The sequence below is a fragment of the Rhinolophus sinicus genome, linkage group LG03 (genome assembly GCF_036562045.2).
Source record: "Rhinolophus sinicus isolate RSC01 linkage group LG03, ASM3656204v1, whole genome shotgun sequence".
Classification (NCBI taxonomy): Eukaryota; Metazoa; Chordata; class Mammalia; order Chiroptera; family Rhinolophidae; genus Rhinolophus; species Rhinolophus sinicus.
In genome coordinates, this window is record NC_133753.1 from 4604822 (window position 1) to 4630166 (window position 25345).

General features: G+C 44.6%; 1 protein-coding gene and 1 long non-coding RNA gene across 8 annotated transcripts in view; one reads left to right on the forward strand and one right to left on the reverse strand.

Moving 5' to 3' along the window:
* The window catches only part of EVL (Enah/Vasp-like), a 141460-nt gene that overhangs the window by 64676 nt on the left and 51439 nt on the right, over positions 1-25345 (reverse strand). Inside the window, exon 1 of one of the 6 annotated variants that reach the window (XM_019751596.2) lies at positions 8585-8743. The exons of 4 other annotated variants lie outside the window; for them this stretch is intronic. In XM_019751596.2, coding sequence (XP_019607155.2) covers positions 8585-8595 — 11 coding nt within the window. In that variant the 5' untranslated portion in view covers positions 8596-8743. Of the gene's footprint in view, positions 1-8584; positions 8744-25345 lie in introns of those variants that run through there. One more of the 6 variants, XM_074326937.1, reaches the window with a different exon arrangement.
* LOC141570502 (uncharacterized) lies at positions 8789-17990 on the forward strand. 2 transcript variants are annotated; one of them, XR_012494529.1, is made up of 6 exons: positions 8789-8901; positions 9896-10008; positions 10824-10942; positions 11442-11712; positions 12190-12258; positions 13862-17990. It is a non-coding gene; the product is annotated as an uncharacterized LOC141570502 (long non-coding RNA). The 2 variants fall into 2 exon arrangements; XR_012494528.1 differs by having other exon boundaries at positions 8867-9343.

Genomic DNA, 25345 nt, shown 5'->3' on the forward strand with positions numbered 1-25345 from the left:
GTTTATGTTACAGACACTAATAATTGTTTGTTGAAGAAATGACTCTCTAACTGTGAATAAATGTGTTGACGATTGTGTGCCCATGGAAACATTCCACTTTCCATCCCACTCCATTTATTCTCAGATAGAGCAGCTGCCAAATAAAGGCATCTGGGACAGATCACCATCAGCCTTCTGTCTCGCCACGGCCTGGGATTGCGAGTCAGGAAACCGCAGCTCTGAGGGTGGTTTATCCTACTGTGCAGTGAGGCTACGGCCTAGGCCGGCTGCTGCCTCTGAAGGCGCATGTCAGCTCTGCCGGGCGCAGGCCTGGGGAGGCAGGCCGGCCGCGCTGGGAAATGCGGGCTGCCCTCTGGGGCTCCTCTGGACGGCCAGCCACGTTCTCTGTTGCTGGGTCTCGTACTGGAAAGCCGAGAATCAACACCTTTCTCTCCCCCCAGCGCAGGCACAGTGCTCCCGCTCAGCCCGATGCCCTGACCTGGTGGCTCCCGTGAGATGGAATAACCCAGCACTCTGTCTGATTTTGTCTCCCCAGCAGGACTGGAACCTGGGTTTGCCTGGGACCGAGGGGGTTCCCGGGAGGTAGGACACTCAGTGGTTAGCCCCGGGCACACCAGGGAGAGTGCCACCCTACGGGGAACTCCTCTCTCACCACAATAACGACCACCCGGTTAAACATCTACTCATCACCCACCGAACGTGAGTTGGGCTGATGTGAGGTGCTAGGAGCTGGCACCCACTCCCTGCTGCAGCTGTCCTTTCCTTTCCACCAGCTGCCTGCCTACTGCTTCCTCCACTTCCTCTCCACTCGGTCACTCTCCAAGCCCCCACGGGAACCTGGCTTCTGTCCTCAGTACACGTACACTTAGACGACTCCAGACCAGGCCGCTGACTTGGCACTCCCCAACTCCAGTCGGTGCTTTCGGTTCTCAAATCACTCGCTGTCTCATGGACTCAAATCCTGCTGATGACATCCTCACTTTTGAAAATCTCTCCTACTTGACTCCCAATCTTTAGACTCCCCTGGCTCTCCATTTTCCTCCCTGGTGATTCCTTTTCAGCCTCCTTCACAAGTTTTGTTCTAACACTGCTTACACGAGGGGTTAATAAGTTAGGGTCCACAGAAAGGCTTAGAGTCTAAGACTCTCCTGAAATTATTTGCCAAGAAAGGTGAGTGTACAAGCTTTTTCTGAAGGGGGTTTTTGCCCAGTGGGTCTCAGTGGGTCTTTGCTCCCACAGATTTTAAAACCACCTTAAATCAGATCTCGGTGTTCCCCAATGTGAATGAACTACTCAGAATTTCTTCAGTTTTCACTCTGTGCCCACGTTTCTCAAAATCAGGTAAGTGTTTACTGAAGTACGAACTCTGGGGCCCCTCTCTGGGACACTGTGCTTCAGTTAGCCTCAAGTGGGGCCTGGGTCTCAGGGTTTTCACACACATTCGTGCTGATTCTCATGCAGATGGTCCATGAAGAACTTTGAAATCTTCTCATGGACGCTTTCTCCTGTGGCTGGAGTTGACGTAATGACCAACATATCCTGACCTTTCTTCTAAGCTATGGAACCCTATTTCCAACTACCAGATGTTTGGTGTACCCCAGAGACCTCAAACCTCAACAAGCGCGAAACAGAAAGCATTCTTTTCACCATTCCCTACCCCACCTCCCAAGTCGGAAACCCGAACGCCATTGCAGACACCTTTCTGCCTCACCCTCTGTGCTGTCACCTGTTCTACTCCCTATATATCTTCTGGACTGTTCCTTTTTCCCTCCTGTCGCGTGTCCTAGCCCTTGTCATTTCCCGCTAGACCTTCACAATAGGCTCCTGGCTATTCATCCTGCTTTGGGTTCAACTCTCATCTTTCACCATAGTCACCAGAAAGGCCCTCAGAAAATGCAAATCTGAATGTTCCGTTTCTTTCACTGGGAGCGCTGTTATTTACTAGTTATATGACCTCAGACAAATTACTTAACTTCTCTGTTCCTTCGTTTCCTTAGTCCTATCTAATCTTCCTTTTATGGGTCCTTATCTTTCCTTATCTTCTTCATGGCGTTGTGGTGAGAAGGAAAAGGCTTGGAGCAGTCGCTGGCATCCAATAGCATGGGAAGAACAGTCATTATCACAGGACACAACCCCACCTCCGGCACAGGCACAGCCCTCGCATGCTGGTCCTTGCCTACGTGTTCACAGCTGACCCACCAACCCCAGGCTTGGTCTGCTGGAAATACACAGGCTTGGTCCCCTGACAGACCCTACTTTCTATGGTCTCTTTGCTTTAGCTCATGCTGTTCACTCTGCTTGGGATGCTTTTCCAGTCTAGCTTGCCAGTGAGTCCTTCTCACCCTAAGGACTTAAGATACACATCACCTCCTTTAGATAACCCTGCTTGACGCTTCAGGTGAGTGACCTGGTCTTCTGAGCCCTGTTACACATCCTCTGCTTTAGCACCTGAAAGCTCTTACTACAGGACACTGCAGCCCCGGTCCACTTTAGGTCCTCTGCTGGGCCGCAGTGCCACCAGGGCAAGGACCATTTCCTGCAGGCCACAGTTCCCTTCCCACCTGTTTACGGCAGACTCTTTAGTGGCCCCAGGGAACTACCCACCTTGCTTTCCTGGACCGGATACCACCCTGCCTGGTGCAAATCAGGATCGAAGGGCTGTCTGTCGACACAGCCCAGCCAGCAGCTGGTGGGAAGGCTCGGCCTGACAGCAAAAGCACCCTCCTGACATGTGGGCCAGTCAAAATGACCTGGTATTACTCAAGAAATGAAAGAAGAAAGCATGTTTCTCCTGCCTACGATGACTTCTCCTCCCTACACCACAGGTTTGCACCTCGCCGTCTCTCAAAGCTCAGGTCAGGGCACTGCCTTCAGAAAACATCTGTTCGTTCGTTCCCACTCACTTAGTAACTATTAAGAGGAGGTATTCTGCTGCGCTCCGGGAATGACTGTGACGTGTCTGCTCTTAACGAGGTTATAATCTAGCAGGAAAAACAATTTCAAAATGGGTACATGCAAGTGCTATTGTAGGAAAAATACAGGGTTCTGTGGGAGAAGTGCTCATCTGTAACACAAGCTAATAAAACGTACATATCTTTCTATATGAAATGCGCAGTATCCAGTTGGTGTCATCTGTGTGCCCAACATGTGTGTCTGCGCTCAGCCCCCCGCCAAGGCCCGTGTGCCTCTGATCACTCTCAGGCCTTCCTGAGAGCTATTTAGAGCTTGTCTTCTTCCCCAGACTGTGAGCCTCTTGAGGGTAGGCCGAGGTCTGAGCCATCAGATCCCCTCTACGCCCTCCTCAGTGTGGCATCGTACTCCCACCTTAACAGGCGCGGGCTCAGTCGCTGCTGAGAGAATTAACAAGTGGGTGAGGGAACGCTGGGAGGTCAGGGAGAAGTGGCTATAAATATATGTCCCCAAAGCCAAGTAGAAACAGAGCCAGACTTTGAGGCACAGAAGTCCTGACTTGTTTACTTTCAACATACAAGCAACAAAAGTGAACTTGAAAAGTAGGCTGAGAATCATCTGGAAGCAGAGCAGCTGACGCCCAGAAGGCAGGCTGTGGAAACCTGACTGCTCCAGCTCGGTGCGAGCTCGCATTTACCTCCCGAGGAGCAAGGCCAGGGCCAGTCGGAAAAAGTACCCACGGTCCTCGGCGTTGCCCAACTCCTGTCTCCCTCTAAGCACATCTGCCAGCTCAGCAGAGCCCTTGCATGTCAAGCCTGCATGATGTGACGCGATGCTCAAAAGAACCATTACAAGGGACTGACTACATTTACCCCCACTTGACATTAAGTGACTTGTCCAGTACCCCAGCCGTGAGAGACACCACTGCCAGGACCCAGATTCTTCCTCCTTTCTCCGGAGGCCTCTCCTTCCGGCTTCTTGGGCCTCACCCCTCTGTGGTCTGCCCCAGCCTGTCAGGTCCCAGGCCCCGGAGCTCGGGCCCTCTCACCCACTCCATTCCAGGCACTCTCTCTGAGGTCACCAGTGGCCTGTTAGTCACCAGAGGTGACAGTCGCCCTCATTCACATTCTCTTAGTCCCCTTTCTAAAAGTTCCGTTGGCTCTTGTGACAGAACTCGCTTGGTTCTTCTCTGGATGACCCATGTTCTCTGTCCATTGTCTTTCCCAAGGTGGGCAGAGGCAGAGAGAGGCAGAGAAAGTCAGAGAAAGTCGGGTTGGCTGGCGCCAGCCAGGGACCAGAGGTACACAGGTAGCACAGCCCAGGAACGTCTAATTAACAGCGTCACTCACGGACACGGTGTAGGGAAAAGAAGGGAGCCCTGGATCCAAAGCCCAGCTCTGCCCAGGCCGGGTCTGTCATTTGCAAGCCAAGTGACCTCAAGGGAAGGAAGTGCCTAGCTGTATAAAATGAAGGGAATGATCTTTCTTGGACTAGCTTTTAAGTTTGTTGGAGCTCAAATAAGACGGAGGCAATAGACTGCCATTTGCTAAACACAATTAGCACCCAAGCCACCATCTTGAACAAGGAAAATGTTGGCTCAAACAACAGCAAACGTCTAAGAAGAAAACCAAGCTGGCAGGTTCCTCATCATGGCCTGGAGAGTCGCCTCGGGCATCCGGCAGGACGCGACCTGTGGCGTCCTATCCTTGTGGAGTGCCCAGGGCTGAGGCCCGTCCACGGCCTCGCTGCTGGTGCATCTGCATGCCAGGCCTCTAAGTCCTGCTTCACCCAGGGACTGTGCTGTCACCTCCTGGCAGAGTGCGTCCTGCCCCCACCAAAAAGACGCTGCTTCCCCTCTCTACATACCACTTACTATCCTGCCCACTGTGTTAAATAAAGGTCTGTTGATTTCCTCTCGTCCTGTGAGGCAGGTTTTCTGGGTTTGTTTTTTTAAAAAACATTGTTCATCTCTGTAGCCCCAGCAGCTGCGACTTAGTGATTGTTCAACAGGTATGTTTGCATAAATGCTTGCTTTTGAGTTGGCCTAGTTCTGCCAGGTGTCATACGTCTCAGGCTTCAAGGATTCTTTGGGGGCAGGAGGCACCACGACTGACCGGAGATCTGGCCACCCTGCTTTCTCGAGCTCTCCTCCTGCAGGCATTGACTGAGCACTGACCACGTACCAAATACATTCCCATGCCCAGGACTTAGCAGAAACTCTGTCCTCCAGTGGAAGATGCACGTGCATACAGAAATCGTGCACAATTTCCAGGTGTGTGCAAAGTGCCACAGTGCAAGAAGAGCGCATGTTTCATCCTGCCCGGGAGGGAGGGCACCATTCCGGGCAGAGTGAATGACACCAGCAAAGGTCCGGAGGGGAGCACAGCGTCCTCAGCCATCACCCGGGTCTCCCCTGGATTCTCAAAGCTCATCCAAGGGGAACAAGGAAGCCCACAGCACAGATGTCATCACCATGTCCCAATTCAAGTGACAGAAGCCCAGCCTGGTCAGAGCTGAGGAGTATTCACAAGCCATTTGTTGGGATGGAGGAAACAGGCCTAGAGAGGGGAGTGTGTCCCAGTGTCCCGTGGCTAATGTGTGGGAGGGACTAGTCTACACACCTTCCTCGCTGTGGTTATAGGACTTTCCTGCTTCACCCAGGGAAGCATTTCTACCATGTGATTTATCCCTTCTTATGTCATTCTTTTCAGAAATTGGAAAGTAAGTTGCAGGTATCATGATACTTTAATCTTAAGGTTTTTAGCCTACATTCTTTAAAATAAGGACTTTCTAGTATGTAATTTAAACACCATTGTTACACCTAAGAAAATTAATAATTTACCCAATTTCCCCCAATGTTTTGATTTTTATGGATCCAGGACCCACTCACGCATTACATTTGGGTATCTACTTACTCTCCTTTAGGCTAGAATGTTAAGCCATTTTTTTTGGTTTGTCATTGATATTGATTTCTCTGTGTGAAGAGTTCATGCTAATTGTCTTGTAGGCTGTACCCATTCTGGATTGTCTCTTGTGATGAAATTCAGGGTAAACAGAAAGAATGTGACACAGGTGACAGTGGTACTTATGCTATCACATCACATCAGGCGGCACCTCATGTTAGCTGCCCTCTCTGTGCGAGGCAAGATGATTAAGGGAGTAACTGCCAGATCTTTCCAACGGAAAGGGACATTTCCCCCTCGGCAGCTAGAAATCACCTATACAGTGCATTGCTTTTTCTCATAAGGGGAACAGGCTTGAGACAGGTTTATATTATGCTCTAAACTTAAAATGTTTGCTCTGAAATATTTCATGCCTGTGAGAAACTCAAATGGTGACGTTTAAGCCCCATTTCTGTGAGTATTAGAATTACAGAAAGGCTTTGGGTATATGAAGAATGAATTCAGTGCTAAACGCAGACATCTTCCATCCAAACTGGCTGCCACATCACGTGCAATCAAGATGTTTGCTTCTCCCCACTCTAATGCCACTGTCCCAGATGGCTGGTCTCCACTTCTCCGCACTCTAATGCCACCGTCCCAGACGGCTGGTCTCCCCTTCTTCCCACTCTAACGCCACGGTCCCAGATGGCTGGTCTCTACTTCTCTGGGAAGCACAGTGAAGTCTGGGAAAAACACTCCACCAACTTCTGGGAGAGTCTAATATTCTTAGATTGAACCTGTCCCACATTTTCTTTCAAGGCCCCCAACATAGCCCTTTCCTTAGGGAGCCATCTAATAGGTTATTAGGGCTACTTTAACCTCAAAAATTTACAAATTCCAATATATGCCTTTGTCCCCAGAGTCTGCGACTTTGACCACTTGTGGAAGTGGAATGGGTTTTAACACAGCCTTGGGGACAGCTGTAGAGCGCTGGCTGGGTCAAAGAGGCTGGGAACGAGACCTGGCTGAGCCCCAGCCAGCATCCCTGATTATCAGCATGGTGATTTGGCTCATTTCCACAAACACCTGAGTAAGTGCATCCCATTTACTAGGCAGAGGGACAGTCAGAAATGAGTGACAGCGTGCTGCCCGTGGGCGGCTCTGGGCAGGGAGGGGGACGGTGAAGGAGCAGGCAGTGGACACAGACAAGCATGGGGTGTTCCAGGAGGGCACAGAAGGCCTCTGTCTCTCGTGGCATCGAGGTGAAATCAGAGACTGCAAAGGATAACAGGGATTTGGAGGCCTTGATTCTAACCTTGACACTACAATTTTGAGCAAGTTCCTGCAAGAAGCTATAGCTAAGCCTCGCTTCTGAAAGCACAAGAGACATGGCTCCAAATCCCAACTCTGTCAAATGATGCCAGTGTAACCTGGAATGGGTAACCTAACTTTGCTGACCTTTGTTTTTTTACCTATAAAATGGGAATAACAAAATAACACCTCGGAGGATGAGAATGAAATACAGCGTATGCAAAATAATTAGCACAATGGCATGTAACACTCAAAAAAGGGTAATGTTGTTACTTTTCTCCTTTATGGGTTCGGCTGCCTGAGCGAAGCCGCTGGACTACACCAGTTCTCAACCACCATCTGCCCAGGACACCAGAGCAACACAGCACACTCTCACGAGAAGGACCTAGAATCACAATGGTAATGGTCATGGAGGCACACGGGAGTCTTTGGGACAGAAGAAGGCAGAGAAGCTTCAAGAAGCTCTCCGAATGATTTGGTGTTACTGGGGAGGAGCTAATCTGTAATGTCAATTTTAGTAACTCACTGCAATGCTTCTAGAAGAGCCTGTGCAGTGTCCTGGAGAAAATACTGGACGAGGTCGTGCTGGTTGGTTCCAGTTCCAGTCCTTCCTCAACCAGCCACGTGACCTTGAGCAAGTGCACAGCTTTTCACAGGCTGGGCTGCCTCACCCACGAAACCAGAGCGATAATACCTTCCTCCTCCACCCAATAAGGTTAAAAGAATCAAGTAAGAAAACCAGTAAAACAGCACTCTGGAAACTGCAGAGTCCTTTTTAAGGTGCGGGACTGTAATTTTATGCTAAGACCCAAAGCTGTAATGAGTTAATCAAGCCAGCCCCAAATCCCAGGGGACCAAACTCCGTCCTACCACGTGCCATCTTGCATGGAGCCATAAGGCAGGGGCAAGTCGTGTCAACTGTCGCCTCACCTTTAGAAAGGCCACGCACGGCTAGACGCGCAGAATGCAGACGCGTGACGCAGCGCCAGCCCCTGGGAGCCATGGGCTCAAGTCAGCCCAGCTGAGGTCAGGACACTGTTACCGTCTGTGAACTTTCTATTGTAAAAGGGACTTCCGTTCTTCCCTCTTTGCTCAGTATACAGAGAAAACAACCTGAGTGTTTCCAGGCCATTCTGGAGAGAAGAGCCAGGACCCACCCACAGCACCTGAGCCGAAGCACAACCCCTTTGACAGATCAGCCCCCTCCACAATCCGAGGCAGCTGCTCAACCTCTGAGTGCGACCGACACAGACGCCATTAAAAATCACAGACATGAAGACACACAGGCGTGTGTGATGGACAGAGCAGCAGATGGAAAGTGAGCAGGCGCTGTCACACCTCGTTGTGTGACCGTGGCCCTCGTCCTCCCCATCGTCTAACAAGGGGATCTGGGATTCCTGGGGTCCCTTCAGCTCTACACCATTATGATTCTAGCTTTCCTCTTGCCATCCCTCTGTCCCCACTTTGGTCCCCGTACTCACACGCTGGCCATGGCTGAAAGGCTCAGCACAGGGAACCCGGAGGAGGTGAGCCCTGTGCTCCCACAGGCTACGCTGATGACAGGACCACAGACCCCCGGCAGGCTGGCAGCAATTTGATTTTCAGACTCACTTAAAACCAAACAGGAAAAGGAAGCTGAAGCAGAGACAGGGGAACCAAACCCCAGTTAGAAACTGAAACTGAGACAGAAAATGGAGAAACAAGAAGCTCCCGGCGCAGAGACCACCAGTGTGGGCGGTGGAGCCGCTGCACCCCAACCCCCAGGGCTTCCTGCGACGGCAGAGGCTGCGGAGCTGAGGTGGGGACCAGGCTGCGTGCTGCTCCCACTGCTAACTCCACAGCCCTGTCTCAGTCACAGCCATGTGAAAGGTCCAGGCCCAGCTGTCCATCTGTGACAGGAAGTGGAGGGGCAGAGCACGTGGCTCCCGAAAGGCCTTTATGAAAAGCCCGACAACTTGGAGCTGTGCTCGCTCATCCTCCAGGGAATTAGATGATGATGTTTAGTGTTTTACTTACTGCTTTACGCTGGGAAACATTTTGCACTTTTGTTGGGGAGACACTTCTCTCTAGTGGTGATATTTCAGTCAGCAACTCAGAGCCCGAAAGGGAAATGGTTGAGAAGTACTGGAAACCTGGCTTTGTCACTTGTTCATTAAGTGAACCTGGAGCTTCAATGTCCTCAAGTGTAAAATGGGGCTAATGGTCCCTATTTTGGTTTTTCCCACAGGGTCCTCATGGAGGTAAGATCCATTCCCCATCTTCCATTCAAAATTTTCTGAGAACCCACAGGGTCACGCATTGCGCTAGAAACTAGAGACAAACACAAAGACAGTATTTGTCCTCAAAGGGCTTCTATGTGCATTTTAGAAAGGAAGAGACTGATGCTATCACACAGATGCATTAAAATGTTGTTACTGGCACAGTGAAAAACAGCTGTACACAGTACAGTACAAAAGAAAGACCAGTTCTGAATGGAGAGATGAAAGCACTGAGTGTTGAAAATATATTTTAAAAGGCTTTCAAAGATACACATTTCCCTTTCAGCACTGCTGCAAATCACAAATTTTGACATATTATGGTTTTCATTTTCTTTTTGTTCAAAATACTTTCTATTTTTCCTTGTAATTTCTTCTTTGATCCATGGATTAATGAGAAGTATTGTGTTTAATTCCTAAATATTTGGTATTTTCTTATATCTGTTACTGTTATTTATTTTTAATTTAGTTCTATTGTGGCCCAAGAACATATTTAACATATAATTTCTTCTTTCGTTTTTCCTGGTATGGTTCCAGTCCTTTAAACATTTATGGAGACTTGTTTTATGACCCAGCAAGCAGTCTGCCTTGGTGAAATGTGCACAAGGAAAGTACGTGTATTTTGAAAATGTGTGCAGTCTTCTAAAAATGTAAGTTAGGTCAAGTGTTGTTCAGATGTTCTGTCCTTATTGGCTTGTTGCTGATTTGTGTCTAATTGTTCTACTAACTGCTGAGAGAAAGGTTTAAGATCTTCAACTGTGACTGTGGTTTTGTCTGTTTCTCTTTAATTGTCATTTTTTATTTCATGTATTTTGAAGCTCTTGTTCGGTACGTATACTTTCATGACTATGATATCTTCCTGATGAATCGACCCTTTGATCAGTACGAAATGTCCCTCTCTATCACTGGTAGCACCCTTTGCCATTTGAGCTTCTTATGCTATTTGCCTGGTATATCTTTTTCCATCCTGTATTGGTTTTCCATTGCTGCTGTAACCAATTACCACAAACTTATAGGTTCTAACAACACAAATTGATTATCTTAGTATTGTAAGATAATTGTAGGTCAGAAGTCTGACACAGATCTCATGGGTCTCACTGGGCTAAAATCAAAGTATTGGAAGCACTACATTTCCTTCTGGAGATTCTACAGAATAATTTCCTTGCCTTTTCCAGCTTCTAGAAGCCACCTCCTCTATCTCCAAAGCCAGAGGTTTTGCAACATTATGGTTCTTCTTCCATCCTAACGTCTGTTTCAGACCACAGCCAGAAAAGGTTCTCTCCACTGATGTCTCTTTTTATGGTCATATTATTTTTTCTCATCTTTATTGAGGTGTAATTGTCAAAAACTGTGTATACTTAAGGAGTATGACTTGATGTTTTGATATATGTATACAATGTGCTTGACCACAGTCAAGCTAATTAACATATTAATCATTTCACATAGTTCCCATTTTCTTTTTTAGGTTCTCAACTTCTAAGGACTTTTGTGATTAGACTGGACCCAGGAGTAACCCAGTGTAACTGCTCCATCTCAAGGTCCATAACTTGAATCACATCTGCCAAGTTCCTTTGGCCACATAAGGTAACATATTCTGGGGACTAGGGTGGGATGGTAGCATTATTTTCCCAACTACACGTCCTTTTATTCTCAACCTGTTTATATCTTTGTATTTCAAGAGTGTGTCTTGCAGATAGCATACAATTGAGTCTTGCGTTTTTATCCGGTCTGACAATCACTATCTTTAATTGGAGTATTTAGTCCATTTACATTTATTGACATGGTTGGATATAGGTCTATGGTTTTGCTATTTATTTTCTGTCTTATTTGTTTTTGGTTTCCCTGTTCCTCCTTTCTTACATTCTTTTTTGAGTAAATTAAATACCTTTTAGAATTCCGTTTTAATTTCGCTATTGACTTTTTAGCTACACTCCTTTATATTATTTTTAGAGGTCTTTCTAGGTATTACAATATGCATTCTTAACTTTGTATAGTATACTTAGAATTAATATTGTGCCACTTCATGTAAAATGTAAGAACTTTCCAACAGCAAAAATCTGCTCTATCCTTTATGGTATTGTAGTCATGCACGAGGTCGGACAATTCACTTCGTGAACTCATCCTAGAACAAGCACCATACCTTATTGCTGAATAGCACTATGGTCACCTTCGAAGTACTCCCCTTGGGAAGCTATGCACTGACACAAGCGCCTAGTCCATGCTTCAAAGCAATTTTTGAACTTTTTCTGGAATGGCCATCAGAGCTGTTGTCCTGTTACTCTTGCTGTCCTGAATGTCATCAAATGTCTTCTTTTATCTTCGGGTAAAGAAAGAAATCACTGGGGCCACATCAGGTAAGAAGGGCGGGTGTTCCAATACAGTTATTTGTTTACTGGCTAAAAACTCCCTCCCAGACAGTGCCGTGTGAGCTGGTGCATTGTTGTGATGCAAGAGCCATGAATTGTTGGTGAAAAGTTCAGGTTGTTTTTTTTACACAGCCTTTTCAGCACTTCCAAATAGTAAACTTGGTGAACTGTTTGTCCAGTTGGTACAAATTCACAATGAATAATCCCTATGACATCAAAAATGTTAGCAACATCGTTGCAACAAGTTCACTGCAACAATCTGTAATTGTCAGACCCCCATTACACACTCACAATACAGTGTTATATATTTTTATTTTAAATAGTCATATATACAGATATATGTATATACATATATATATACACACATGTGTGTGTGCGTTTATTTATTTATTTTTAATTATGAAAAAAAGTTTTTTATATTTACCCATGCATTGATCCTTTCTGGTACTCTTCATTCTTTTCTAGACATCTGAGCTTCCTGGTATCATTTTTTTCCTGCCTGAGGAACTTCCTTCAGCATTTCTTATACATCAGGTATGCTGGCAATAAATTCTCTTAGTTTTATTTTATCTGAAAAATATCTTTATTTTACTTACTTAATTGAAGGTACTTTTTTCTAAATAGAGAATTCTGAGATTATTTTTTTCTTTTAATATGTAAAAAAATGTTGTTCTACTGCCTTCTGGCATCCATGATTTCTGATGAGAAATCACCCATCATTCATATTGTCATCCTCTGTATATACTTTTGGTTACTCTGGTTACTTTTGGTATTTTCTCTTTTTCTTTGGTTTCCAACAGTGTGACTATGATGGGCTCATGTGCGGTTTTCTTTATATTTATCCTGTTAGGAGTTTGCTGAGATTCTTGGATACATCAGTTAAGGTTTTTTTTAAACAAATTTGGGAAATTTTTGGTAATTATTTCTTCAAGCATTATTCTTCTGCCCCATTCGCTTTCTCCTCTCCATCTGGGACTCCAATTACATATATGTAGACATTCTGGTATCATCGCATGTCACCACAGCTCTTAATTTTTTTCAATATTATTTCCCTGGTTTTCAGATTAGGTGATTTCTACTGATCAGTCTCCAATCCCCTAATCCTTTCTTATACAGTCTCTGATCCACTTTTAATCTCATCTAGTGAATTTTGAAATTCCATTTTTAGTACTAGAATTCCCATTTCATAAGTTTTTTATAATTTCCATTTCTCTGTTGAGATTCTCCACCTATGTGCTCATTTTTGTCCACCTTTTCAAGTTTTTGAACATATTTATAAGAGCAACTTTGAGGTAAATGCCTGTTAATTTGAACTTCAAAGTCACCTCAGGGTCTACTGATCGCTTTTTTCTCTTAAGTACAGGTCACATCTTCTGACTTTTTACTGTCCACTAATTTATGACTGCATGTTAGACATTGTTAGTATACACTGCAGAGAGTCTTGGTTATATTGTTTTCCTTTAAAGGTACAGAGTTTATTGGCAGGTAAACTACTGGCAGATCCTTTTGGTACTGTCGAGTTTGGATTCATTCTTTCTTATTTCCATTCTGAATTTAGCCCTAGGGTGTGACCCTTACTCACAGGCACAGTCCTTATTCCTCACGTGTGGCTGCTCTGGGGTCTCAATTGAATGCCTGAGGTGCTCAGCGTGGTCTCTTCATTCAGGGTGACTGGGATCATCAACATCTAGTATTGCATGACTTTCAGCAGCATCATTCAGCTCTTAGCTCTACAGTGGGCAGTCTGTGCTAAGGCTCATGGACAGTCATTCGACACATACCTAGCCAGCCCTTAGCCAACAACCCAAAGTGATTCCTACACAAAATGCTGCTATCCTGCCCCTAAAGCTTCCTCTTCTCTAATTCCTTGCTCCGCAATGTCCAGCTATTTCAGTAGCCTGGAATTCCAATATCTGACTCCTGAGCTTATTAAGATCAGCTTTTAGCTTGAGCTCCACCATTCTGTGCCAAGACCAGAAGACACCCCAGGCACAAAGCCAGAGCCACTGTGGGGCTTATCATGTGTTTCTTTACTCAAGGATCAGAGTCCTGTGTTGCCTGAAAAAGCAAGACTTTAATGTTTTGTGTGAGTTTCAGTATCCTTCATATATTCAGGTGCTTTGTATATTTTGTTCAGTTTCATAGTTGTTTTTGTCAAGAGAGCAAGTCCATTACCACGATTCTGTCATGGCCGGAAGCAGAAATCGACTCTGATTACTAAAGTACCAAAAGGTATTCCTTTTCATGTTCTGAGCATTTAGCTGACGATGTCAGTCAGCCAGAGTGTAAACATCTTCACTATGAGCATGTGCCCTTCACTGTCATCCCTCATTTCCTCTGGCCTCCACGCCTATTGCTACCGTCTTTTCTTGGTTTCTTGGTTTTTCTAGGTAAGAGTGAACTTTTGGGGGGCATTCTTTTAACTCTACTGTCTAGCTTTCATAAGGCATACAAGGGTTTTTGACTAAGTAATACAGAAAAAAAATACACTTGGGTAATACTGGCTTTTCATGAGAATTTGTGTTAAAAAGAAGGCAGAGTATTCTGAATAGAAGGTCCTCATATTCTAGGAGTGGAGAAAAAGGAGATGGAGAAATGGCTACACAGAATTAGTTAGATCACTGACACATGAAAACTTATTAGCAATGCTGCATCACCAACGGCAGTCAAACTTGGCTTTGCCCTTCAAGACACTATATACATATCACCTCTTCAATGAAGTGTTTATTGATTCCCCAAGATAGAGAAGATTATTCCTACTTCCGTGTTACTTCTTTTACAATATTATCAATTTAGTTGTCACAGATCACGGTCCTTTAAGTAGGGGCTACCATGTTTTACTCGCCTTTTATAAGTAACCATGCCCAGCACAATTCTTGGTACATAGTGGGTGTTTAGAATGTTTGTGAAGCTATTCTGCTGAAAAGACTGGGACTCAAATGCATGAATGACTAGCAGTACCGAGACCGCATACACATAGCCTTGTTTTTCAAATCTCAGCCCTTGGAAAGGGAATAGTTGAGCCTGGTCTGCAATACCAGGGTGCTTTGCCCTGAGAACTTCCACCCCAACCACACTCCTGGCCAAACTCATCTGCCGCATAAATACACATTACGAGCCAAGGCAACTGAATGTTCCAAGGCAGTAATGATGAACTCACAGGGGGAAATGATAACATCTCTAAAGAGTGTTAGTACTATAAAAGAAAGACTTAAAAGAAGAACAACAAATGAAGCAACCTGTGATATGCAGTATAAGAAATATATTTTCGGTCTTTGTCCCTGTTTTGGGTTCACAGCTCCCAAAATCCTTGGAATTTCCAAAGCATAAGAGTACTGTGAGCGTCCCTTGTTAGAATATTTGGTCCTTTGTCCTCACTTCCTGAGGGGGCTGGTTGCCGGGGGAACCAACCACTGCTTAGAGGGGTGGATCTTTCAGCCCCAGCCTCAATCTCTGACCTCTTCGGGGGGAGAGGGGCTGGAGATTCAGTTCAGTGACCCATGGCCAATGATTTATTAAGTCATGTCTACAAAACGGAGCCTCCGTAAAATCCCAAAAGGATAGGGTTTGGAGAGCTTCCAGGTTGATGAACCAACAAGCATCCATGTGCGGGGAGGGTGACACAGCCCAAACACAAGGACAAAAACTCCCGTGCTGGGGTCCCTTCCAGACCTCGCTTTTTGTATGTTTTCATCTGGCTACTCATTCGTGTCCTCTAATATCCTTTGCAATAAACCAGTAAGCGAGTAAACAAACTATTTTCCTGAGTTCTATACGCCACACTAACAAATTAATCGAACCCCAGGAAATGGCCATGGTAACCTACAATTTATAGCCAGTTGGTCAGAAGCACAGGTGACAACCTGGACTTGAGATTGGCACCTGAAGTGCATGTGCTGGGGGGAGGGGTCAGTGTTGTGGGTCTGAGCCCTTCATCGGTGGGAAACGACACTAGCTCCGCGTAGGTAGTTGTCAGCACTGAGTAAAACTGTAGGACACCCAGCTGGCGTCACAGAATTGCTCGATGTGTGGAAAGCCCACATATCTGGTGTCAGAAGTGAAGTAGTGTTGAGGTGAAGTGAGCCTTTCCTTGAGACAACCTATACTATACCATGGGAAAGAGAATTGGGAAATTTAAGGAGCATAACAAATGCCATTGGAGAGACAAGGGAAGATACTTAAAACATGAGGTGGAATAAGAAACGAGGGAGAACACCAAGGGAGTTTTTCTTTTAGTATAAAAATACAGTTGCGGAAATCAAGAGGTGGGTAGGCTCAGCAGAAGACTTGACAGAGATGGAAAACAAAATCAGGTCAAATAACTGATTGAGATACTGCAGGAAGGGAAAAAGAGATGGGGAGTACAAAAGGAGAAGTACCAACGTCTGTGAAAACGGCATGTCAAGAGGAAAGAAGAAAAAGAGATGAAATACTTGGAGGAAAATTTCTTGAATTTTGCAGAATTCAAGAAAGATGTAAAAGCTCAGACTGAAAAAGCTAATAGGGTGACAAACAACCGGTAAGTAAAAACCATTTGTGTGCACACACACAGATGATAATAATGCTTAAGAACGTCAGGCTGCTTAGTGAGTACGGAGTTTCCTTTTGGGTGGTGAAAATGTTTTGAAACCAGTTAGTGGTGATGGCTGCACAACTTTGTGAATGTACTAAATACTGCTGAATTGCACACTGTAAACTGATTAAAATGGTTTTTTGAAAAGAGTTGAAAAATTGGGGGAGGGAGCAAAAATTTAGTAGCTTTTTATTGCCGGAGATTTAATTACATTTGAATAAGCAGTGATAACCAGTGACCATTTTAAAAGAAAGTGCATCTGTATCCTTGAAGAAAAATTCCAGATACACTGACTTTTGCGTGTGGTGAGGTATTACTCTATAAGGGACAGAGGGAGGTAAGAGTATATTAAAGATAGAGGGAAGCCACAGACATTGACAAGCCTTAAAATAATGATAATAAAAAATAAGCATACGTATGGGTCACAGTAAGTTAGGAGTAGCAACCAGAAGAATAAAAATAGAACCTAGTTTTCAATTCAATTAATTTAATATATACACCACAAGGCAGGGCAAGAGGAAGAAAAAGGCAATAAAGCATTAAAAACAGAATATACAGAGTAAGACAGCAGACATGACCATTATTACTCTGCTCTCCCCTTTTTTTTTTTTTTCCTTAGGTACCCACTAGAAATACTTAGAAAAATTATGTATCCTATTGTGTATTTTTAAAGTGACATCTGTAATTTTTCCTGGTAAGTTTAGATGGTTGCAAAGATTTAATATTTAGAAACATTACATATGGCACATGTGCATCAAACATGATAAATTTATAAATGCAATTTAAAATGTGAGCTTAAGCTCTTTCGATTCATTAACAAGGTTCGCCATAAAACATCATTGGCAGAGCCTGTTTGCTCTTTCCAATCATGCGGCCAAATGGGGTTTACTTTCTATCAGAAGTTTGACTAATTTTCCAACTCCCACAGCTTATACACACTACAGCGAGAGCACATCACTTCTGAGTTCTTAATTTTAAAAGGGACAACTAGACAGAAAGGCAAGGCACACTGCCCTGAGTTGGCAGCCTGGATGAAATAAGAGCTGCCCTCTTTGATATTTTCCGTAGAAGCTTTCTTTGCTTTGCTCTCAGGAGAACCTCCCTCAGGGCCAATACATTCTCAGATTATTCCTGTTTGGTCTCCTGAAAGTTATGATCGCCTGAGGCAAAGCATGTCAGTAAGATTTGGAAAGGGCAGGAGATACACCTTTCTTTTACAGAGAGAAAAGAGGAGATGGGAAGGATGACGGGAGGAAGGGGAGCCAGCTCATCACAGGCACATTTTCAGACAGGTCAGCACCGGATGGAATATACAGAAGTGGGAACTCAGGAAACTGATTCCCTTCAAACTATCCTTGCTCTGCAGCTCCATGAAGTTTCAGTGTACCCCCAGGAATAAATGTGCCCCAACGTGAAATAGCTGTGCTAACGTAAGAGTAATGACCTACTGTAAATGGGTTAACAATTACTGGTCAAGAGAGAGGGGTTGTTGGAGTCAATAAAAACACAAGAACCAGAGTTACGCAGTCTACATAAGACAGTTAAAATCTTCAGGATTTTCAAGACTGAAAATAAAGAACTGTAAGTTATAAGGCAAATATAAAAAACAAACAAACACAAATCAGCAATTTTAATACCAAATAGAATTTAGAGAGAAAACATGACTAAAACTGCAAAGGAATATTAAATACTAGAAGAAATAATCATGAGCATATATATATATATATATATATATATATATATATATATATATATATATATATATATATATATATAATACAGACTCAACCATGGAAAGGAACTGAAAAATTATGGGGAGAAATAGTTAAATAAATAATCCTAATGAAAATTTAAAAATATATGACTTACTATTTTTTAAAACAGAGATAAAAGGGTAAAAACGTGGGGAGGCATTAGCTCCCCACTAAGACATCCCTTCCTGTAAATCTCTATGTGTTTAAAGACAGAAAACCCAAACTACAGAAGATACAGAATGTAGGTTAAGCCTCGTCTCCTCTCCCGAGAACGACTGTTACCACGGGCAATGTTTTTATGGAGGACGGAGGTTACAATTCTCATTTATCAAGTCCAGCGCTGCTTCCACTCCACATCTCGGCGCCCCCGTGAGGGGCACGGGCTACAGCAAGTCCTGCTTTGCAGAGGGGCCTATGCGACTTAGCTCAACAAGCGAGGGCGCATGCGTGCTGTAACCTGGAGGAACCTCGGAAACACTCCGCCAAATGAAAGAAGCCAGTCTGTATTAGCAGGACACGGCCAGGACAGGCACCCGGCAGGGACAGAAGTGGGAGGGAGGTTGCCTAGGAGGAAGGGATTGGGGGGAGCTGAGGACTAACTGCTAATGGGTGACTTTCCTTTTGGGGTGACAAAAATGTTCTAAATTTCAGTGTGCTGATGGTGGCAAAACTGAACATACTAAAAACCACTGAACTGTACACTTTCAGTGGGTGAGTTCTGCGGTATATAAATTATATCTCAATAAAGGTATGATTTAAAAATGTCCAAATGTAGACTGAAATATAGTGATTTCAAATGGGTAATGCGTTAACAGTGGGACTTTGCGATTGTTGAAGAAAATCATCCCAGCATCCTGGCTCAAATCAGAAACAGTACTTAGTAGAGAGGACTGGATCCAGGTGGCAATTCTTGAGTTATTTCAGCTTTCTAGAGAGTGAAGAAAAAATAAAACGAAGCAAGGGCACTTCTGATTGAAAAGGCCTCCCCAAAATGCAGCAGCTACAGCATGTGCTCTTGGCCTCAAGGTGAGCCTATGAACTTGACCACGGAACTAGTTATTTCTCAAGCTATATGGTATTTTAATGTTTTTCCAAATCGTTTGCCTCCATTCAATGATTTCCAATGGTTTTAATGAGCATTTGAAGAAAACAGGACACAGTAGCTAGATCTGGTTAACTACAAATCAAATAAATCCAAAGGAACATAATAATGAGAAACCATTTTCTTTTTTTAAAATTAATTAATTAATTAATTAATTTTTAATTAAATTTATTGGGGTGACAATTGTTAGTAAAATTACATAGATTTCAGGTGTACAATTCTGTATTACATCATCTATAAATCCCATTGTGTGTTCATCACCCAGGGGAGAAACCATTTTCATCAAATTACTGGAGCTTTCTGTTTGTTTCTTAGACCTTGTAGGTTGGTCTGGTTGATTTTATTTATTTCTATGAATTGAACACCTGCATAGGTCTGTGTAACCACCACAATCAGAAGGTAGTTCTGTCTTCCCCCAAACCCCCTATTGCTGTGCCTTCGTGGTCACACTTTCCCCGCCATCACTCCCAGCAACCACCTGTCTGTTCTCCTTCTCAGCAGTTTCTTTTGTAGAATGTCATTAATGAAATTACATGGTATGTAACCTTTCAAGAGGGCTTCCTTCACTCAGCATAATAATGCCTTTGAGATTCATCCAAGTGACTGTGTTTATTAAATAAGTTGGTTCTTTTCTCCTTATTTTTTTGCAGAGTAGCATTCCATTGTATGCAAGTACCACAAATTGTTTATCCATTAAACGGAAGACCATTTCGGTTGTTTACAACTTTGGCCCATTATCAATAGAGCCGGTATAAACAGTCATGTACACATGTACAGGTTTTTACGTGCATGTACGTTTTCATTTCTATAAGGTAAACATCCAGGATTGGGTCGCTAGGTTATGTTTATAAGAAACTGGCAAACTGCTTTCCAGAGTGGCTGTGCCATTTTTGTTCCCATCAGGAATGCAGGTCTGCAGCCCCACCAGCTTTTGGCACTGGCAGTATTTTCTTTATTTCAGCCACTGTAATAAGTACGTAGTAATAGCTCCTTGTAATTTTGATTTGCATTTCTCTAATGACTAATGATGCTGTAGAGCTTTTCATGTGTATGTTTGCCATTGGTATACATACCCTCTTTGGTGAAGTCTTTTGCCCATTTAAAAAAACTGCTGTTTCCTTACAGTTAATTTTTGAGAATTCTTTATACATTCCCAAAACAAGTCCTTTGTGATTTGCAAATATTTTCTCCAAGTCTGTCTCTGGTCTTTTCATTCTCCTAACAGTGTCTTTCACAGGTAAGTTTTAATTCTCATGAAGTCAAAATTATTTTAATTTGGTGAAGTCCAATTTATCATTATTTCTTTTCTTTCATGGATGGTGCTTTTGCTATCATGTCTGCAAACCCTTTGCCTAATGCCAGGTCATGAATATTGTCCTGTTTTCTTCCAGAAGTTTTATATTTTACATTTAGAATCCATTTTGAGGTTAACTTTTGTATAATGTGTAGGTCAAAGTTCATTTCAGGGCACATTTGCATATTGTTCCAACTCCATTTGTTGAAAAGACAACGCTTTCTCCATTGAATTGGCTGTGCACCTTGTCAAACATCAACTGACACATCTGTTTGGACCTATCTCTGGATTTCCACCCAATTGTCCAACATCTCCATAAGTCATCTTCAAACACCATGATGCAAGCTTGTTGGTGTCAACCACCCGTCTCATCACTGGAACCCAGAACTTGAATCAGGAACAGTAATTGGGTACCTGATGCATTTATTCCGTGATTTATAGGCTGTGGAGTGTGTAATTCATTCTCTCTCCAGGCTGGACCATACATGGAATATTGCGATCAGTGTCTGATATCACAATATGAGAGGTACTGGCAACCTGGAAGCACTCTGAAGGGTGACTGAGATGAGGCAAATAGAATCATAACACAGGAGGGCTGGCTGAGAAAAATGGGGCCGTCTAGCCTGGGGAGATGAAAGGAGAACGTGAACACTGCTCTGGGCCTATGGAATGGAGCACCCTAGGAAGAAAGAATCTTCTTACGTGGTCCTTAGGGAGATGGTTAGGACCAGTGGCTACAACCAGGCATTGTGCTGGGTGCTGGGAGCCCAGAGGTGGACCAGATATGCTTCTTGCTTCCAGAGGGGGATGCCACAGGGAAAACAAGTGTGGTTTGACAGAGGCCATCCAGCCAACTGGAGTGGGATGCACATCTGCTTCAGCAGGAGGCTGGATCCAATGATTTGCTTTGACTCCGATTTGGCACGGTTGCCAAAGATGGCCCCACAGCTCTATTCTGAACAAATGACTTGTTTCTGTTTTTGGATTTAATGGCCTCATGAGGAGAATGAGGTCATGAGAAAGAAAGAGATCAGCCTAAGGTCTCAAAATAGTGGTTACCAAACTGAATTTGGAAACCAAGCCTCATTTTTACTATCTAAGAATGTCAAAATTCTTAATCAACACTGTGTTTGTTGAAGAATAAATAACCCAATGCCTCCTTCTTAAATGTGCTGTCTCCTGGGGCCTTCTGACCCTTTGGGTTTTCAGTTTTGCAGGCTCACTGTCTCAGGGGACTTTAAAGAGAAAGGAATCCTACAATTTGAAATTTTAACACTTTTTTTTTTCCAATGACAAGGTGGGGGTAAAAAAATATCATATCAAGTCAGACTGGTCTCTTCTGAAGATTGTATTTCTGCTCTGAGCTGCTTTGGGGTGACCGACTGCTCTAATGAGGCCAGAAGTAAACCTGGCTGTCGTGAGATTCAGGCTACGGCCTGAGGAAAAAGTTGTCACGATGAGTTAAGGTCATCAGTGCCCACACCAGCCTCAGAGCATTCCAGGGATTCATTGATTCATTCCCTAATTCATTCCACTGATTAACCAGAAGCATAGGCACACAGGGAGAACAAACATCACTGACTGATTCAGTCTTACTAATACAGCTAGGGCAGAAAATATTAACACTCCAGTTTGTTGTAGCCCCCACTCCCACCCGCCAAGCTCATCCTGCGGGCGGTATATGGCACAGAAGGAAGTCAGGACTGAGTTCACAGTCCTGCCTCTTCCTCCCTCATGTGCGTTCACCTACAAAAGGGAAGAAATCACACTGGTCCTTAGGTGACAGAGTTCTGGTGAGGACCAAAAGAGAGGATGGGTGGGAAAAGTGCTTTGCAAACTGAAAAGCACGGTACCAAGGTGAGAGATTTACTCAGTTAACAAACTTGTACTGGCACCTATTAAAAGGCCATGTGTCTTTATTTTGTCGATGGTTTCTTTAGCTGTGCAGAAGCTTTTAAGTTTGATATAGTCCCATTCATTTATTTTAGCTTTTACTTCCCTTGCCTTTGAAGTCAAATTCACTAAATCCTCTTTGAACCCAAGGTCCATAAGTTTAGTACCTATGTTTTCTTCTAAGCAGTTTATTGTTTCAGGTCTTATGTTTAGGTCTTTGATCCATTTTGAGTTAATTTTGGTACATGGTGACAGACAGCAGTCCAGTTTTATTCTTTTGCACGTGGCTTTCCAATTCTCCCAATACCATTTACTGAAGAGGCTGTCTTTTCTCCATTGTATGTTTTTAGCTCCTTTGTCAAAAATTGTCTGTCCATATTTATGTGGGTTTCTTTCTGGGTTTTCAATTCTATTCCATTGGTCTGTGTGTCTGTTTTCCTGCCAATACCATGCTGTTTTGATGATTGTTGCCTGTAGTACAAGCTGAAGTCAGGGAGTATCACACCAGTCAGAATGGCTATCATCAACGAGACAAATAATAACAACTGTTGAAGAGGCTGTGGAGAAAAAGGAACCCTCATACACTGTTAGTGGGAATGCAGACTGGTGCAGCCGCTATGGAAGGCAGTGTGGAGGTTCCTCAAAAAATTAAGAATAGAATTACCATACGACCCAGCAATCCCTCTCCTGGGTATATACCCAAAAAATCTGAAAATATTTATTTGTAAAGATACATGTACTCCAATGTTCACTGCAGCTTTATTTACAGTGGCCAAGACATGGAAACAACTAAAGTGTCCTTCTGGTATACACACAATGGACTACTACTCTGCCATAAGAAAAGATGAAATAATGCCATTTGCGACAACATGGATGGATCTTGAGATTATTATGCTCAGCAAAGTAAGTCAGACAGAAAAAGTCGAGAACCATATGATTTCACTAATATGGGGGATACAAAACTGAAAACAACAAAGGAACAAGACAAATAAACAAAACTCATAGACATGGACAATAGTGGTTACCAGAGGGTAAGGGGGGAGGGAGGTGGTAGATGAGGGTAAAGGGGGTCAAATATGTGGTGATGGAAGGAGAACTGACTCCTTGGTGAACACACAATGTGATATATTGATGATGTATTACAGAACTGTTCACCTGAAATCTGTGTAACTTTACTAACCACTGTCACCCCAATAAGGTTGCATCATGCTAGACACAATGGATATAAAGTTAAATAAATATAGTCCCTGCGCTCAAGAAGATGGTCAGATATAACACAGAGTGGCAAGTACAATGACGGAAAGCTCAGGGTGTCGCGAGAGCACAGGACGGGCCTCACCCAGTCCGGGCAGTTACAAACAAAGACTGTGAGGAGGTGGCATGAAGAGAGTACTAGGGCAGGAGAAGGACTGTATTAGAATCTAGAAAATACCTCGCTCTGCTTATTTTATTTAATTCTTGAATAAATCCACAAAGTGGGCCTAATGTTATTATTACCCCTATTGTATTATGAAGCAGTGGCTCCCAACCTGGGGGGGGGGAGGGTGTCACTGGCACCTAGTGGGTAAGACCAGGGCTGCTGCTAAACATCCTACAGTGCACAGAACAGCCCCCACCACAAGTATCAAGTGTGCCGAGGTCGAGGACGCTGCTGTGAAAGAGACTGAGGCCCGTGGAGAAGCCACTGGCCCAAGAGGCACAGCAAGTTAACGGGAGGGCTGGAAGCTGGAGGCAGGTCCTTGTGACCTAGCACCTCAGACAGGTTCCCCAGGTTATAGCCTATATGGGCCATAAGGGTCTACACCTGGGCGGCATAAGAAAAGCGCATGAAGGGCGATGGGCTGGGCAGGAGCTTGACTGATGCTGGAAGAACCCAGTCCTGCTATGAGCACCACCAACAGGCTCCGAGCGAGCGGGGAGAGCGCGGCCCGAGAGCAAGGCGCGGGAGAAAGCGGAGGAGCAGCAGGCGGCGCTCACTGAGGTGGCGCCCTGTCGCATTTCTATAGCGACCGCATGTAAAGAGGCCTGCGACACCTTCTCAGCCCTCACAACAGACACTGCTGAGGCGGGTGAGGCGAAGAAATACTCTTGTTTTCTGAAACCCAGAAGCGGAAAGACTTTCCCCGAGGTGTGAGGTGCCAGGGCCGTGCAGAGGCAGGACGCAGTGGTAAACACCCTTTCAGGCCGTCAGCAGCCACCTGTTCTCGCCTCCCTGCGGCCAGGTGGGGACAACCGTCTCGCGGAAGCGGCTTTCCGGTGAGCGACGGACCCAGCGTGCTGCCACCACAGCACCTGCAGGCGCCGCGCACTCAGAGCCCCCGGTGCACTGCCAGCCAGAAGCTGGGCGGTGGCACACCTGGGACCTGCTCCCTGCGCCTCCAGATGAGGGCTCTGACATCCGGGGAGGCCCTGGCTTCTCTGGGCATCACCGCCTGTCCCGACAGCGAGAGAACCACAAGGTGACCTTTGAGACCACTCCCTGCTCTAAAAACAGAGTCCCTTCTATTTAAAATTCTCTCTTCCGGAAGCCAATGACACTGCCTTCAAGTGTGGTCAACAAAAACTGCTACGAGGAAGGCAGCTGGGATGGCTGAGTTCCTCAGTCTAGGCTGACAGGAAATATGCTTCCTTTGTCAATGAGTTAATTTAAAAAAAATAAAAACCCAAAATTGAATCCTTAAAGAAAATCTTTGTCCAAGTTTCCTGACTGCTGTTTCAAGCAATTGTGCTGCTGACTGATTTCATCCTCTCTCGTGCTAACATTTCTTGTAGGAATTATGTACTGACGAGTGCCGACTGGCACAGGTCATGTGGCTGGGCAGGGTGCTGTGGAACAGGCCCTGCTCTGGGACCTCAGGCAAACGACTTCCCTTTCAGAGCCTGAGTCTCCTCATCTATAAAGTGAGGGACTGGATTGGGCCACCCCAGCACTCCCAGCACTGACCCCTCAAACTGGTCTAAGCCTCGCCTGGTCTGAGTCTGGGATTCCTCATGCCTTCTCTGCT